Source organism: Strongylocentrotus purpuratus, unplaced genomic scaffold (assembly GCF_000002235.5).
Source record: "Strongylocentrotus purpuratus isolate Spur 01 unplaced genomic scaffold, Spur_5.0 spur5_scaffold_19, whole genome shotgun sequence".
NCBI classification, from domain to species: domain Eukaryota; kingdom Metazoa; phylum Echinodermata; class Echinoidea; order Camarodonta; family Strongylocentrotidae; genus Strongylocentrotus; species Strongylocentrotus purpuratus.
The window spans coordinates 6136030-6151592 of NW_022145604.1; the positions used below are offsets into that span (position 1 = coordinate 6136030).

General features: G+C 36.4%; 1 protein-coding gene across 1 annotated transcript; it reads right to left on the reverse strand.

Annotated features, from left to right (window-relative positions):
• Positions 1–12289: 12289 nt before the first annotated feature.
• On the reverse strand, positions 12290–14950 carry LOC115925906 (toll-like receptor 3). Its single transcript, XM_030989949.1, has one exon. The coding sequence runs from the start codon at positions 14948–14950 to the stop codon at positions 12290–12292; it is 2661 nt and encodes an 886-aa protein (XP_030845809.1).
• Positions 14951–15563: the final 613 nt, after the last annotated feature.

Consider the following 15563-nt stretch of genomic DNA (forward strand, 5'->3'; position numbering starts at 1 on the left):
AATCTCTCATGAAGCCTTTATGTTTTTTTGTTTTGTAATATTGTTTTATTGTATTCATTCAGTACAAAATATATAACAAACAAACATACAGCTTCATTGATTAACATATATCAAAATATAAAGAAAATTGTACATCTCTCAAAAATACTTAAGATAGTTTAATACACAGTACATAATATTTACATTGAATTATACTGAACGAATATTATAAATCAAAGAGTATACCTACAGACAGACAGACACACCACACACGCTCACATACTCAGACACACATACAAACTGACATATCCCCCTCCCCCCTTCATTCCAAATCTCAACAAATCCCCCCTCCCTTCCCGAGCATTCACATCTACATATTTGTTGGAAATCCTGTCTCTTCCTTTTCCTTAAGACCAAATTATATATTTAAAAAAAAAAAAAAAAAAAAAAAAAAAAATGTCTGAGTCTGAGAAAGAAGTATTTGCCTCGCCGTCCTTAACTATGGAAGTTGTCCCATTTTTTGAAGTGAAGTGTTAAAGTGCCTCTCTCCCCCGCTAATTTCTTTTCTTCTTGCCTATTTTCTATAATTCTTTTTTTAATTTCTTGAGGAATTGGGGGTCTATTTTTAGTTGAACTATATTTAAAAATCATATGTTTTGTTAAAAGAATAATGTGATTTAACAGTTGTTCTTCTCCCGCATTAGATCTTTTTATCCCGATATGAATTTCTTGCCAATGTAGATTTTTTAACGCTGATAAATCAAAAAGGTCACCGCAGTCCTTCCAAATATTTGCTACCTTTTCACAGGTAAAAAACAGATGCTCATAGGTTTCTTCGTGTTTATTGCAAAAGGAGCAAAGATTGCTCACTGCATGTTTGAAAGTGTATAGATGCTTATTTGTATAAATTAAATTATATAACATTTTATATTGAAATTCCCTCAGCTTTCTGTCTAGAGTGGATTTTCGGGGTCTTAAGAAAATTGTTCTCGTGTCATTTTCGACCATATTGTATGTACGTTCTAAGTTGCATGTAGCATAAGATTTTTCCGTTCTCATTTTTAACAATATACTATAGATATATTTTGATGTTATGCCTTGCAAAGAGTGAGGGTTTCCGTTAATAATGAATTCTAAACTTAATTCAGTATCCTCACATGGATGTTCATATATATTCAAAAGAGTTTTCCATGAGAATGGAATGCCTTCATATAACTGTTTTATTATATTTATTTCTATGTTGTTTAAACCCATTTTCTTAAATTCTGTGATAGATTTCAATTCACCTTTCTTATCAACAATATGATGTATTTTAAAAACATTTTTCAGAAATAAGTCTTCATGGAAATATATTTGCCCCTGAATGCGGATACATTTATTATTGTAAATAATTTGATTTCTTTTTGAAATTTCGTTCTTAAGCAAAAAGGCTTTTGTCCCCAGCCAAGCCTCCAGCATGCTACGGTAAAAATCTGGTAATGACAGTGCAAGTAAATCTGGCGATACATTACTGAAAAAAATCAATAGGCCGCCATATTTTCTAGTCAGGTATTTAAAATAACGTTTCCAAATCATATTTGAATCTCCTGTTATAAGTCTTTTCATCCACATGACTCTTTGTGTTCGAATAAATAATTGAAAATCTGTCAATTTAAGACCTCCCTTATCGTAATCTAAAAACATAGTACTCCGTTTGATTTTATCTTTTCCATTCCATAAAAAATCAAATATTGACACTTCAATTTCACGGAATGCCCACGGCGGTACAGGTGTGAGTGATGATACATATACTAATTTTGATAGAACAAAAGTCTTAATTAGTTGAATTTTCCCCATCAAAGTCAAATCTCTTTGTTTCCACCACATAAGCAGCTTTTTAATTTTACTTAAGATTTCTTTGTAATTGATTTTTTCCTGGCTTTCCACGTCTAACGTAAACTGTATCCCTAATATCTTTACAATGTTTACTATCTTACCAAATGGAACTATTACATCTTTATCCGCGTTAGGACCCAACAATAATACAAAGGTTTTGTCTCTATTCATCTTCAATCCAGACATATCTGCAAAACTAGTAAACAATGAGTTTAGTCTTTTAAAAGATTCAATATCTTGAACAAACAACGACATGTCATCTGCATAAAGAATTTGTTTAACGTGAATATTATCAAAGGGAATCCCATGAATAGCCGAGTCGCTGCGGATTGCGCGAGCAAGAATCTCAATGCAAAGTAAAAATAAATATGCAGACAAAGGATCACCTTGTCTTACACCTTTCTGAATAGAAAAATATCCAGATGATACGTGTCCATTGAAAACACAACTTTGAGCCTTATTATAAATTATTTTCACCCATTTACAAAATATCGGTCCAAAACCAAAGGCTACTAAGACCTTTTGTAAAAACATGTGTGAAACCGAGTCAAACGCTTTTTCAAAATCTATCGCTAACAAATAAGCAGGTATTTTATTTTGAGTTGTATGAAAGATCATGTCGTCAATTAACCGAATAGCTTCACCTATATTTCTTCCCTTAAGATATCCCACCTGATCAATCCAAATAACTTCTGGTAATACTTTTTTAATTCTTGTTGAAAGAGCTTTGGTTAAAATCTTGTAGTCCACATTAAGTAAGGAAATGGGTCTGTAGTTTTTAATTTGTAACGGATCTTTGCCTTCTTTATGAATTAAAGTAATTACTGCCTGTTTTTGTGAGTGGGAGAGTTCTCCCTCACAAAAGGATTCATTCAAAGCATCGACCACTACGTCTCCTATTACCGGCCAAAATAATGATTAAAATTCAACACTTAAACCATCGTTACCTGGTGTTTTGTTAAATTTCATTTCTTTCAAAACTGCCATACATTCCCTCTCTGTAACTTTCCCTTCACAAATATCCTTAGAGTCTGGATTTAGTTTGGGTAGATCTGTGAAAAAAGCATCACTAGAATTGAAATCTACCGTGGAATGCGCATATAGTTTGCTATAAAACTTGTGTATTTCTTTAATTATATCTCTCTGATCAAAATTTATTTTTTCTTCATTTATCATAAGTTTTCTGATTACTGTTTTTCTCTTATTTGATTCCATTAATTGGGTAAAGTAATTAGTATTTGTTTCTCCTCTTTCAAAGTACGATGCTCTAGAACGAATTTTAAGTCCTTCATTAATATAATCATAGCATGCTTTTAATTCTCTTCGTTTCAGTTCTAAAGATGCAATCTTCTCATTATCTACTGCTTTCAAAAGATCGTCTTCAAGGAAGAGTATTTCTATTTCTAGATTCCCAATTTTTTCTTTTCTGAGCTTTGCTTTTTCTTTCGAATATTTTCTGATAAAACTGTTTATTTTCATTTTCAAAAAATCCCATAGAACTCTTTTACTTTCTATTTCTGTTTTATAGTCCTCTTTCAGTTCAATGATTGCGGTTTTCATTAACACGATGAACTTTTCATCTTTACATAAACTATTATTAAATTTCCAATAAGATCCCTTGAATTTGATATCATTCGAAGGTAAATTAAAAAAGTTTAGTTGTACAGCTGAATGATCAGGAGCTATAGATGATATTATATTGCATTTTGATATTATTTCATCTAGTTTTTCGGATACAAACCAATAATCAAGTCGACTTTGCATAAAAGGATTGATTTGTCTATACGTAAATTGCTTTTTCATTCCATTTCGTACTCTCCAAATATCAATCAAATCTAATCTATCCACAAAATTTTCAAAGAGTCTACCAAATTTTGAGAGAACCTTTCGTTTACCAGTTCCCATGTAATCCAGGTTAAAATTGCTGATCGTGTTGAAATCACCTCCTATTATTAGCTGATTATTTTTTCCATTAACCGTTGTAAGGGCTTTTTCAAACTCGAGTAAAATATTAATTTGTTCTATTTCCTTCGAACGAACTGGGAAATATACATTGGCTATTGTAAGCCTTAACCCTTGTATAATGCACTCTATTATAATAAACCTACCGTTATCATCTGCAATTGCATTAATGACTTGAATATCTAGTTTAGAATCAAATAAAATAAGAACCCCTTTACTATGACTTGTCCCATGACTAAAATACGAACTACCATTCCATAGTACCTTCCATTCGTCTTCTACTTCCTTGGTGCTATACGTTTCCTGTAAAAACACTATATCCGACCGTTTATCTTTACACCACATCAATATTTTCTGTCTCTTTAATTTTTCTCGAATTCCCTTAACGTTTAGAGAAAGAAAGTTACATACAAAAGATGTACTTATATTATCCATTGATTTTTAAAAATATTTCTGCCCTTTTCGTAATCAAATTTGAACATTGAATATTTAGCGGAGGACGACGAAGCAAAGTAATATATCTGTTTCAAGTGATACCTCATGATACGAGCAGGGGCGTCGCCAAAGGGGGGTGTGGAGGGGTGCGACACCCCCCCCCACTTGTCAGGATATTGTCGGTAAAATTGCGCTGCCGTCGGGAAAAAAAGAGAAAAGGGAGAGGGGAAAAAAGAGGGAAAGGGAAAGAAAAGAAAAAAAGAAAAGGAAAAGAAAAGAGAAGAAAGAAAAAGAAAAAGAGGGAGGAGAGGAAAGAAAGGAAAAGAAAGAAAAGAAGGAAAAAAAAAGAAGAAAAGGAGTAAAAGGGAAAGAAAAGAAACGGGGGTGAAAGAGAGGAGAGATGAGGGAAGTAAGAGCCTGAGAGAGGAGTGCGAGTAAAAGAGAGAAGGGGGTTGTTGGGTGGAGTCGTCTCGTCGAGGGAGCAAGAAAGACACGGGTAAATATGTTGCTGTGTCGGGTCAGTTGTGTCGGTATTCTTGCTCGATCCTCGTGTACTATATCAATGCAGAAGTTTGACGTCGGTGAGATGTATATTGTCGGTCGGCCGACAAGTTTTTTTCCGCTACGAACTGTGACTTTTAATCCGCTGTGACGACTTCGAGAGTGACTACAACTACAATACTTGTATTTTCTCGAAGTTTCACTTTCCTATAATATCAGCTAAAGAAATCAGAATTTTAAAATCTTTGGGGAAACTAAATTCAAACAAGGTTTAAGAGTCAACAACGGTACGACGAATCGTTTTCCCTTCTCTATATTGTGATGAAACGCCAAAAATTCCACGCTTCGCGCAGAAGGGGAAAACTTCATTTAGACGAGTCGAGAACGGTACAACGAATCGTCTTGTTTCTCTAATAATTTAAGGAAACGTCAAAGCTTCCGCGCCTCGCGCGAGAGGGGGAAACGAAATTCAGACAAATAGGGCTTATTAAGAGTCGACAACGGTACAACGAATCCTCTTCTTTCTCTAATAAGTTAAGGGAACGTCAGAGCTTCCGCGCTTCGCGCGAGAGAGGGAAACTGAGTTCAGATGAATAGGGCTTAATAAGAGTCAAAAACGGTACGACGAATCGTCTTCCTTTCTCTATATTGTGATGAAACGCCAAAAATTCCACGCTTCGCGCGAAGGGGAAAACTTAGACGAGTCGAGAACGGTACAACGAATCGTAATTTTCTTTGTCTAATAATTTAAGGAAACATCAAAGCTTCCGCACTAAAGGGGGGAACTGAATTCTGACAAATAGGGCTTATTAAGAGTCGAAAACGGTACAACGAATTTTCTTCTTTCTCTAATAAGTTAAGGAAACGTCAGAGCTTCCGCGCTTCACGCGAGAGAGGGAAACTGGATTCAGATGAATAGGGCTTAATAAGAGTCGAAAACGGTACGACGAATCGTCTTCCTTTCTCTATATTGTGATGAAACGCCAAAAATTCCACGCTTCGCGCGAAAGGGAAAACTTAGACGAGTCGAGAACGGTACAACGAATCGTACTTTTCTTTCTCTAATAATTTGAGGAAACGTCAAAGCTCCCGCGCTTCGCGCGACAGGGGGGAAAACTGAATTCAGACAAATAGGGCTTATTAATAGTCGAAAAACGGTACAACGAATCCTCTTCTTTCTCTAATAATTTAAGGAAACGTCAGAGCTTCCGCGCTTCGCGCGAGAGAGGGAAACTGGATTCAGATGAATAGGGCGTAATAAGAGTCGAAAACGGTACGACAAATCGTCTTCCTTTCTCTATATTGTGATGAAACGCCAAAAATTCCGCGCTTCGCGCAAAGGGGAAAACTTAGACGAGTCGAGAACGGTACAACGAATCGTAATTTTCTTTGTCTAATAATTTAAGGAAACGTCAAAACTTCCGCACTAAAGGGGGGAACTGAATTCTGACAAATAGGGCTTATTAAGAGTCTAAAAACGGTACAACGAATCCTCTTCTTTCTCTAATAATTTAATGAAACGTCAAAGCAGAGGGGGAAACTGAATTCAGATGAATAGGGCCTAATAAGAGTCGAAAACGGTACAACGAATCCTCTTCTTTCTCTAATAATTTAAGGAAACGTCAGGGCTTCCGCGCTTCTCGCGAGAGGGGGAAACTGAATTCAGATAAATAGGGCTTAATAAGAGTCGAAAACGGTACGACGAATCGTCTTCCTGTCTCTATATTGTGATGAAACGCCAAAAAATTACGCGCTTCGCGCGGAAGGGGTAAACTTCATTCAAACGAGTCGAGAATGGTTCAACGAATCGTTTTCTTTGTCTAATAATTTAAGAAAACGTCAAAGCTTGCGCGCTTCGCGCTAAAGGGGGAAACTGAATTCAGACATTAAGGGCTTATTAAGAGTCGAAAACGGTACAACGAATCGTCTTCTTTCTCTAATAATTCAAACAAAACTTCCGCGCTTCGCATGGGAGGGGGAAGCTTCATCCAGACAAGGATTAAGAGTCGAGCACGGTTCAACAAATCGTCTACTTTCTCTAATAATTAAATTAAACGTCAAAACTTCCGCGCTTCGCGCGGAGGGGGAGGACTGAATTCAGATAAGAATTAAGAGTCGAGAACAGTACACCGAATCGTCTGCTTTTTCTCATAATTGAATGAAACGTCAAAGCTTCCGCGCTTTGCGCGGGGGGGGGGAGGGGGAGAAACTGCATTCAGACAAGGATTAAGAGTCGCGCACGGTTCAACGAATCGTCTACTTTCTCTAATATTTTAATTAAACGCCAAAACTTGCGGGAGGGGGAGGAACTAAATTCAAACAAGGATTAACAGTCTTGTAATGAATCGTCAAAGCTTTCGCGCTTCGCACGGGAGGGGGGGGGGGGTGGAACTTCATTCAGACAAGGATTAACAATCGAGAACGGTACAATAAATCGTCTTCTTTTCCTAATAATTTAAGGAAACGTCTAAGCTTCCGCGCTTCGCACGGAAGGCATACCACCCACACCCCCCTAATGAGCGCGCTTCGCTTGCTCACTACCGCCCCTCCCTAAAATAAGATCCTAGCTCCGCACCTGCGTTAAAATATATAGCTATGAATGCTGACTAAGTTGACGAAATAATTCGTATATTTTTGTCGTCGTGGAAAATGACCATTTGCGCATACGCAAGTACTACAGATAGTCCATAGGAAAAACAATTTAGCCTTCGGCCCCGGGTTTATAGGGTTAAATGTGTAGATTTTGGACATTTAATTTTGTCGGTAATTGGTGGCTAGTTTTGTCGGTAATCTTTGGCCTCTACACCCCCCCACTGAAAAAGGTCTAGCGACGCCCCTGGATACGAGAACAATTTACACATTTACCTAAGAGACTGCGATTCCCGCAAAAAATGAGAGTAACCCCACCAACACACACACAACAGCATACCCAAACATAATATACATACACATTCAACATTACAATCAATAAACAAAAAATCCCCTTAAAAAAAAAAAAAAAAAAAAAAAAAAAAAAATTAAAACCTTACAATTAAAAGAAAAACCACTCAAGAAAGTATTTATTTCCTGAGTAGTAGCTTTGCAAGACCTTCCCAAGCAAAGACTGCCCACAATTCACCCCCTCCCCCTTCCTTGAAATAAAATAATCAAAGCAAAAACCCGCCAATGTCCAACATACCCATTCCTCTTTTCTTTAACCTGTCAGTATCCGAATTAATGGCATAAAACGACTTATTGTCACAGCTTCTACTCGACCTTTATAAACAAAGTTATGCTATCAATATATATATATATATATATATATATATATATATATATATATATATATATATATATATTTATATATATACAGAAGAAAAAGAAAGAAAAAAAAAAAAAAACAAAAAAAAAAAACAGCTCCATTGTCTGATTTGAAAGTACGAGTCAGATCGACTTTTAAGTTTTGTTAAAGAATAACCTCCATTTGATAATAGGCGTATGATATATTTTTTTGTTTACCAATATAAATCTTTCTATATAACGATACAACAGAAATGTGCTCCTATTCGAAGGTTCAGTATTGTAGTTAATTCGTCGAACTATCAATGTCTATATTAAGAAGGCATAATATTTGTCAAGGGACTACCACCTTAAATACCTAATGAGCACTTGTTATTCTTGAGTAATAATATTGTTAACATTCAAACACCTTTCTGCAGATAGACACAGCACGTATTAAATCGTAATACTCTTTGTCATACGATAAGTTCACTATGTGACTAGAAGAAAAAAAAGAAGAAAAAAAATCAATTTGGTTCAACAACTCTTTCAAAGGTAGTATGCATGTGGCAATACTATAAAGACCTTGCCTTGTCAATTGACACGCCCTTCGTCTGACCATCGTGACCTTCGTCAACCCTAACCCACTTGTGCAACAACAAAACATTTCAAAAAGAACATGTGAACATTATAACTCTAAACTCTTGCCACACAGGACAGTGTCAGAACTACAATGCACAGTTACAATGACAGTCAAGATGTGTTCTTAGGAAAAGTTAAATTTGGTTTAACAATGTATTCAAAGGTATAATACCACAAGTATGCTCGTAGCAATACTGTAGAGACCTTGATTGTTGTCTCGCTCAGTATATTAAGCCTATCATTACAGATTACGCTTTAATCTTGCTAACGCATTTAGGAATGTGTATTATTCTTAAATTAGTGAAGGAGAATATTACTCCATCTCTTCAATGTGTGCCTATCTAGAAAAAGATCAGGCGTGTATCACTTTTTGGAATTTAAGATTGAAAGGCATCCGCTTTATGTTCAAATTAACAATAAGCTTGGCATAATGTTAAAGAGCATGACATACGATCAAGAATGTATCCGATTGCACTATTCGAAAATTCAGAAAATACCAAATTCCTCTTTTCTTTGATACGTCAGTATCTGGATCTAATAGTTATACACTTAAGTTTACTCTCATGGATTTGTTTTTGTCTTGTTTTAAATAAACGTTTTATAGACAAACAACTTACAGTAATTGTCATAAGACATTCACCTATTGGTGATAAGCATAATGATCGAAAAACCTTTGTCTTCAACGATACCTTCATTGAGGAATGTGCCACTGTTCAAATGTCTTCGAATTATCAATGAGTGCATTGATCATGTAATCAAACCGTCTTGATTATGACGGTCAAGTGACACGCCCAACGGCTGACCGTCGTGACTTTCGTCAACCTTATAACCCACTTGTGCAAGAACAAAACATTTCAAAAGAACATGTGAACATTACAACTCCAAACTCCTGTCGTATAGGACAATATCAGAATTACAATGCACAATTACAATGATGGTCAAGATGTGTTCTTAGGGGGAAAAAAAAATCAGTTTGGTTTAACAATTTATTGTACGTGACGATACTATAGCCTAAAGACCTTGCCGTGTCAAGTGACACGCCCTACGACTGACCGTCATGACCTTCGTCAACCTTAACCCACTTGTGCAGCAACAAAACATTTCAAAAGGAAAATATGTGAACATTACGATTTTAAACTTCTGTCCTATAGGACAATGTCAGAATTGTAACGCACAATTACAATGATAGCCAAGATGTGTTCTTAGGAAAAGTTCAATTCGGTTTAACAATAATATTCAAAGGTATAGTACCACAAGCATGCTCGTGACAATACTAAAAAGACTTTGAGTGTTGTCTAGAAAAAGATCAGGCGTGTATCGCTTTTGGAATTTAAGATTGAAAGGCATCCATTTTATGTCCAAACATCAAGTTTGGCACAATGGTAAAGAGCACGACATGCAATCAAGAATGTAACCTATTGCACCCTTCGAGTATTAAGACAATACCGAATTCCTCTTTTCTTTGATATATGTCAGTATCCAAATCTAATAGGCGTACACTTTAGCTTACTATCAGGGATTTTTTTTCTTCTTCTTTTAAATAAATAAAACAACTTGCAATTGTTGTCATAAGACATTCACCCATTGATGATAAGCATACTGATCGAAAAACTCATGTCTTCAACAATACATTCAGTGAGGAATGTGCCACTGTTCAAATGTCTTTGAATTTTAAATGAGTGCATTGATCATGTTGCTGTTCATTAATCGATTGCAAAAGTTTCAAAATAGTATCGGATCATTAAAAAAATTAAATCTGATAGAACATAAATACACATTGAAATATGGTTCAGGAGGAAATAGAAAGTAAAATTCTAGCGATGAATGTGTAAAACGAATTGGACTTACGGAATAATAATTGACATATGAAATCACACAGGGAAAAGTTTCGTTCATTTACATTGTTTGCAATATTATCCCTTGTCAGTAAAAACAACTTTAATTGTCTAATATCCAGACATGTGTGCTATTTTGTAAAACATTGCTATTTTTGTGAAATGTACTAATAAAACTAAAAATGCATTTTTAACGTTATTCATTGGCTGTTGTCAGGGTTTCACTGATATAAGTTTATTATGGTTCATTTATTTAAAATTATCATCCCAGCTGAAAGATGAAAAAATACAGATGCTTTTAAATTACATGATACAGACAAAAAGACATTAATGAACATTCAAAAACCATTATTACTCAACTTGAATTTGTTATGATAGAAAACGGGAAGGTATGAATGAACAAATAGCTTTATATGAGAGTATAATAAATATATAAAGCAGACGTCGATACATTATAAAAGTTTGACACAATTTGAATGAAGAAAAAATTGAGAGAACTGTGATGAAAGAGAGAAAAGACGAGAGCTGAACAGAAAAAAAGAAAATAATAGAATTAGAAAAGAAGACGAAAACGAAGAAGAAGAATAAAAGAAAATATGAAGTATGCTGTAGCCCTCCATTGTTAATAATAAAACATGACCTTGGCGTTTTGTTTGTTCTTGTATATATTTGTTTTTAACTATCTATTCAAGACAGTGTATGTATTTACATATTTCTAGCTGTCTCTTCCTGGATCTTGGATCTGAAATTGAACTCGAGCCTTTACTTTATTGGAACACATTTTGGTCCCATTGGGGCATATAAAGGCTTAAAGGAGCAAACAAATTAAACAATTATACAATCTACATTTACAGCATATTTACAAGGTATATACAATTGTCGCTAAGTTTACGACCCGATGAGGGGGGGGGGGGGGGAGGGGGGTACTCAGATTTGGTTTGGCTGGGGGTGTGCGGCTTAGGCGTCTTAACCCATACCCATTGTCAAGGGTCATTTTGGCAGAAAATGGGCATTATTAGGGACTTCCATTTAAAACGCAACCCATGTTTAAGATTTTAGGACCATCGGCGATGACTTTTTCCTTGACTTTCACGATGTGATTTCCATGAAAGCTAAAAGGTCCGAAAATTGTCCATAAATATAGGTTTGTGATATCATACATTCGTGTCTTTACACATACCTTCATCTCAAGAGTTAGGACATTCAAAAGTGGGAGTGCTGGTATACATGTAGGGTATATCAGTGGGAAAAGTAGCACTGTGCTTTCCGGCAATAATCTGCCTAAACATTGGCACAAATGGAGTGATTGAAAGACGAAGGCGTTAATGCAAATGTTCAGACAATCTACTCCTAACATATACTGTACAGTAATGGCGCTTGTATACTGAAGAAAATGAGGCTAACGTTTATGTTTAGTTCTGTTCTAAGGGGAATTGTTACAGTTTAAATCTAAAAAGACCGGGCTATTTTGTTACACAATTCAATTCAATTCAAATAATTTTATTTCTAAAAAATGAGTTCTCGAGTATCATGAAAATGTATTTCTGCTATTTCTACCATTAACCAGTCTACTGCACAAGAGCAAAACCAAGGTATTTGGCCATTTGGGGTATTATATGCATGACCACATATATTATGGTTTTCTAAATATGATTGACATCAGATGCGTTTGCGACTTTATATTTAGTCTGATCCAAGCTCTAGTAAGGCTATTGGCTTAATACATGAATCAGATATACTAAACTCTGAGATGTGGACAGAATATATGAAACACACTAGCCCTAAAATAAGTCAGACCGTTACTACTCGTTGGGGATCAAGTCATTGGTCCTGAGATTAATGGTTAGACTTTTCACCAGTTTATTCCAGAAAAAATCGTGTCCTCTCACGTCCTCGGTCCAATGTAGGTAGGGTCTGCCATCACTTAAATATAACCTTGCCAGAAATGGTATATCCTCGTCAGGGATGTCTTCGAGAAAGACCACGACTACGAATTCGGTCTCGGTGTCGCTCACATGGTCCATGGCGGTGCGAAGTTTAAGCATGAACCAGCGATCGTGCACGGCAGCTCTGCTGAGTAGAATGAGTGTTTTATAACTATGACTCACCACGTAGTCGACGGCGTCCAGGTAGTGCATACCAGGAATGAGGTCTTGATCACCAAAGACATTCCTCTGGAACTGCGGAAGCCGTGCTTCCAGAGCTGGTTGGAGTTGTTGACGAGCCCATTCTTCGTCGTCATCGTAGAAGATGATATTCAAGTCAAACTCATAGTCGTTGTGGTCCCGGGCGTCCCGCATCTCTTTATATCCAATTACCATTAGTTTCAAGAGAAAGAGTTTGTACTTCAACTGCAATCGGTTGTGATAAAGGACTGCAACGATGACAACCAAGAAAATGCCGGCGAGAGGAGTCAAACACACAAGAACAATATTGAGTCCACAAAGTTTATTTGGATCAAAATCAAGCAAAGGTTTCTCGCGAAGAGGCTCTAAAGAGGCCGATGAACAGACTGTTCTGTTTTCGTCAATGACGTCAATATGTCCACTCATCCAATCGCGGAACCATCGTAGATCGCAATTACAGTCGATAGGGTTCAATGACAAATCGAAAGATAGAAGCGAAGATTTTATCGGTTCAAATGTCTTTTCGTTGAGAATGGTTAATTTATTGTTTGATAGCAATAGAGTAGTCAGTCTGGGATTGTTTGAGAATAGTTGTTCATCGAGGTATGCCAAAAGGTTGTCATGAAGATCGATAATAGTCACTTGATCTAACATTTTGAATATATCAAAATTAAGTTGTTGAATTACGTTTCCACTTAAATCTAGCACCCGAAGCGATTCCAATCCCGTAAAAGCTAATGGATGAAGGCATGAAATATGACAGGCTTCTAAACTAAGGTTCTGGAGAGCAGAGAGTTGTTTGAAGATCCTAGCTGGAAAATCAGATGGAAAGTAGTGGTCTAAATAATTTTGGCTAAGATCCAAAGTAATAAGATTTGACAATCCGTCAAAAAGAGAAACATTCAGGATTTCATCCCAGAGATTGAAATTCGACAGCCCCGAATTACGGATTTCCAAATTCTCAAGGCCTTGTGAATCTTCGAAGGTTATTCCAGGTGCCATCATGATCATTTCGGCGATCATGTTATTCATGAAAAGGGTTGTTAAGTTCGGGGCTACCGGTTGAAATATGTCCTTAATGCAAAAGTTGCAAAAGTTCAAGGCGATGGTTTGAATTCCCATCAGTTCCGAAAACGACGTGATATTCAGGACCTTAAGGTCTTTGTTCAAGCTCAGATCTAACAGCGTTAGATTTCGCAAACCGAAAAATGCGAATTCTGAGATTTCTGTCAAAGAATTGCTGCGTAAGTACAACTCATTTAAGTCCAGTGTCCATTCGTCAGTATTTGGGTTTATATATTTTATTTGATTGAAGTTCAAGTTCAGAACTTTTAGCTCCCGCATGCCTTGAAAGAATACTGGTTCAACAGTGATGATTTTGTTTCGCGATAGATCAAGTTCCACGAGTCTTGTCAAGTTTGAGAACACGTATTGAGAGAGAGATTGTAAATTGTTGCCGGTGAATTTAAGCACGGGAGGAGAACAATTACGCAAGGGACTAAAGAAATCTCGTGGCAAGACTGCGAAATTGGCACCATGTATACTGAGCTCCACTATTTCAGAGCGACAGATCCCGATAAAAGTATCCTTCAGTACCTCAAGTGTGAACGGGTAGTCTCCAAGGTCCAGTGATCGGACACGCAACGATGCAATAACATTCGGGTCTACTGATTTAATAGGATTCCCGCTCAGATTAATATAATCACTTTGACATCCGAAGATGAAAGATTCTGCGGTGAGATGCTCGATGTTATTATAAGCCAATTCAATTTCCTTTGCTCTGTCACAAAGGCTCATGTTTACGAAAGCGAGATTGTTGAAGCTAAGGTATATCGACTCCACAGACGGGCTCCATTTCAGAGTGTCGTTTGGAAGCAGTTTTAGATTCACAGATGCCAGTTCCAGGGTGGACAGGTTCTTAGACCACCTGAACAGGCCTGTAGCTGGGAGAACAACAAGTTTATGGCTGTTTGATAGGATTAAGCGATTCAATTCCTTTAGAGGGTAAAAAGATGCAGGTTCTATCATTCTGATGTCGTTAAAGTTAAGATCCAAGTCCTGGATCAAGGGGTATCTCTCGAAAGAAGAATTCAAGATGAAATTGATATTGTTCGAACTGACGTCCAGCTCTTTAATATCGTCTGGAAGATTCTGAGGGATGGAGTCCAACCCACGATGATGGCAATCAGCTTTCTTCAGCTCGGCATCGTAATGACATATCATAGAAGGAGTGAGCATGGCATCTTGGTGTATGGTTTGGATGAGCGTTGGTGTTATAATACACGCTACAACCAATGATAGACAGCGTAAAAGAGGTGCTCGTCGTATGAATGCCATGATAACTGATTCCTGTCTGAAAATAAAAACAGAAGAAAATACACTACAGATTACCAACCTCCGCATTAACAATTATAACCCTGATCACGACACAGGCCTTTCACTGACCTTAACTCTTACCCTTACCCGAATACATTCTACTGATGCTTAGTAACGTATTCTTCACTTAGGTCATGATAAATAAGAGTTTTGTTTTGTTTTTATAAGAAATAACAGCCCATTTGAAAAACTATTTGTTTTATTTTTTGTTGGCGTCTACACCATTCAGATTTATGGGTATATAAGTAAAACAATAATGTTATTAGAAGTAGTCCAAGTACTTCACTCGAAAATGTTGAAGAAAAAATATGAGCTTATTGGTTAGCAAAAAAAAAATCGCAATTAAAAAAAAAGATATTGAGCTAATGTAGAATTACTGTGTAAATCTACCCAAGCAGTGTGCGGTAATACAATAATATTAAGAAGAGATATTTTGCAATACATTTAAAAGTGCGTAACCCTTATGTTTGTACATTCCATTTACATACATCAAAGTAAGAAACAATCGTAAGAAAATAAGAATCAATCATTCATTTCCTTTTTTTTTATTGTCAGAGTTCACTTCACTTTTATA

Coding starts and splice junctions, on each gene's coding strand:
- LOC115925906 (XM_030989949.1), bottom strand. CDS start 14,950: ATGGCATTCATACGACGAGCACCTCTTTTACGCTGTCTATCATTGGTT.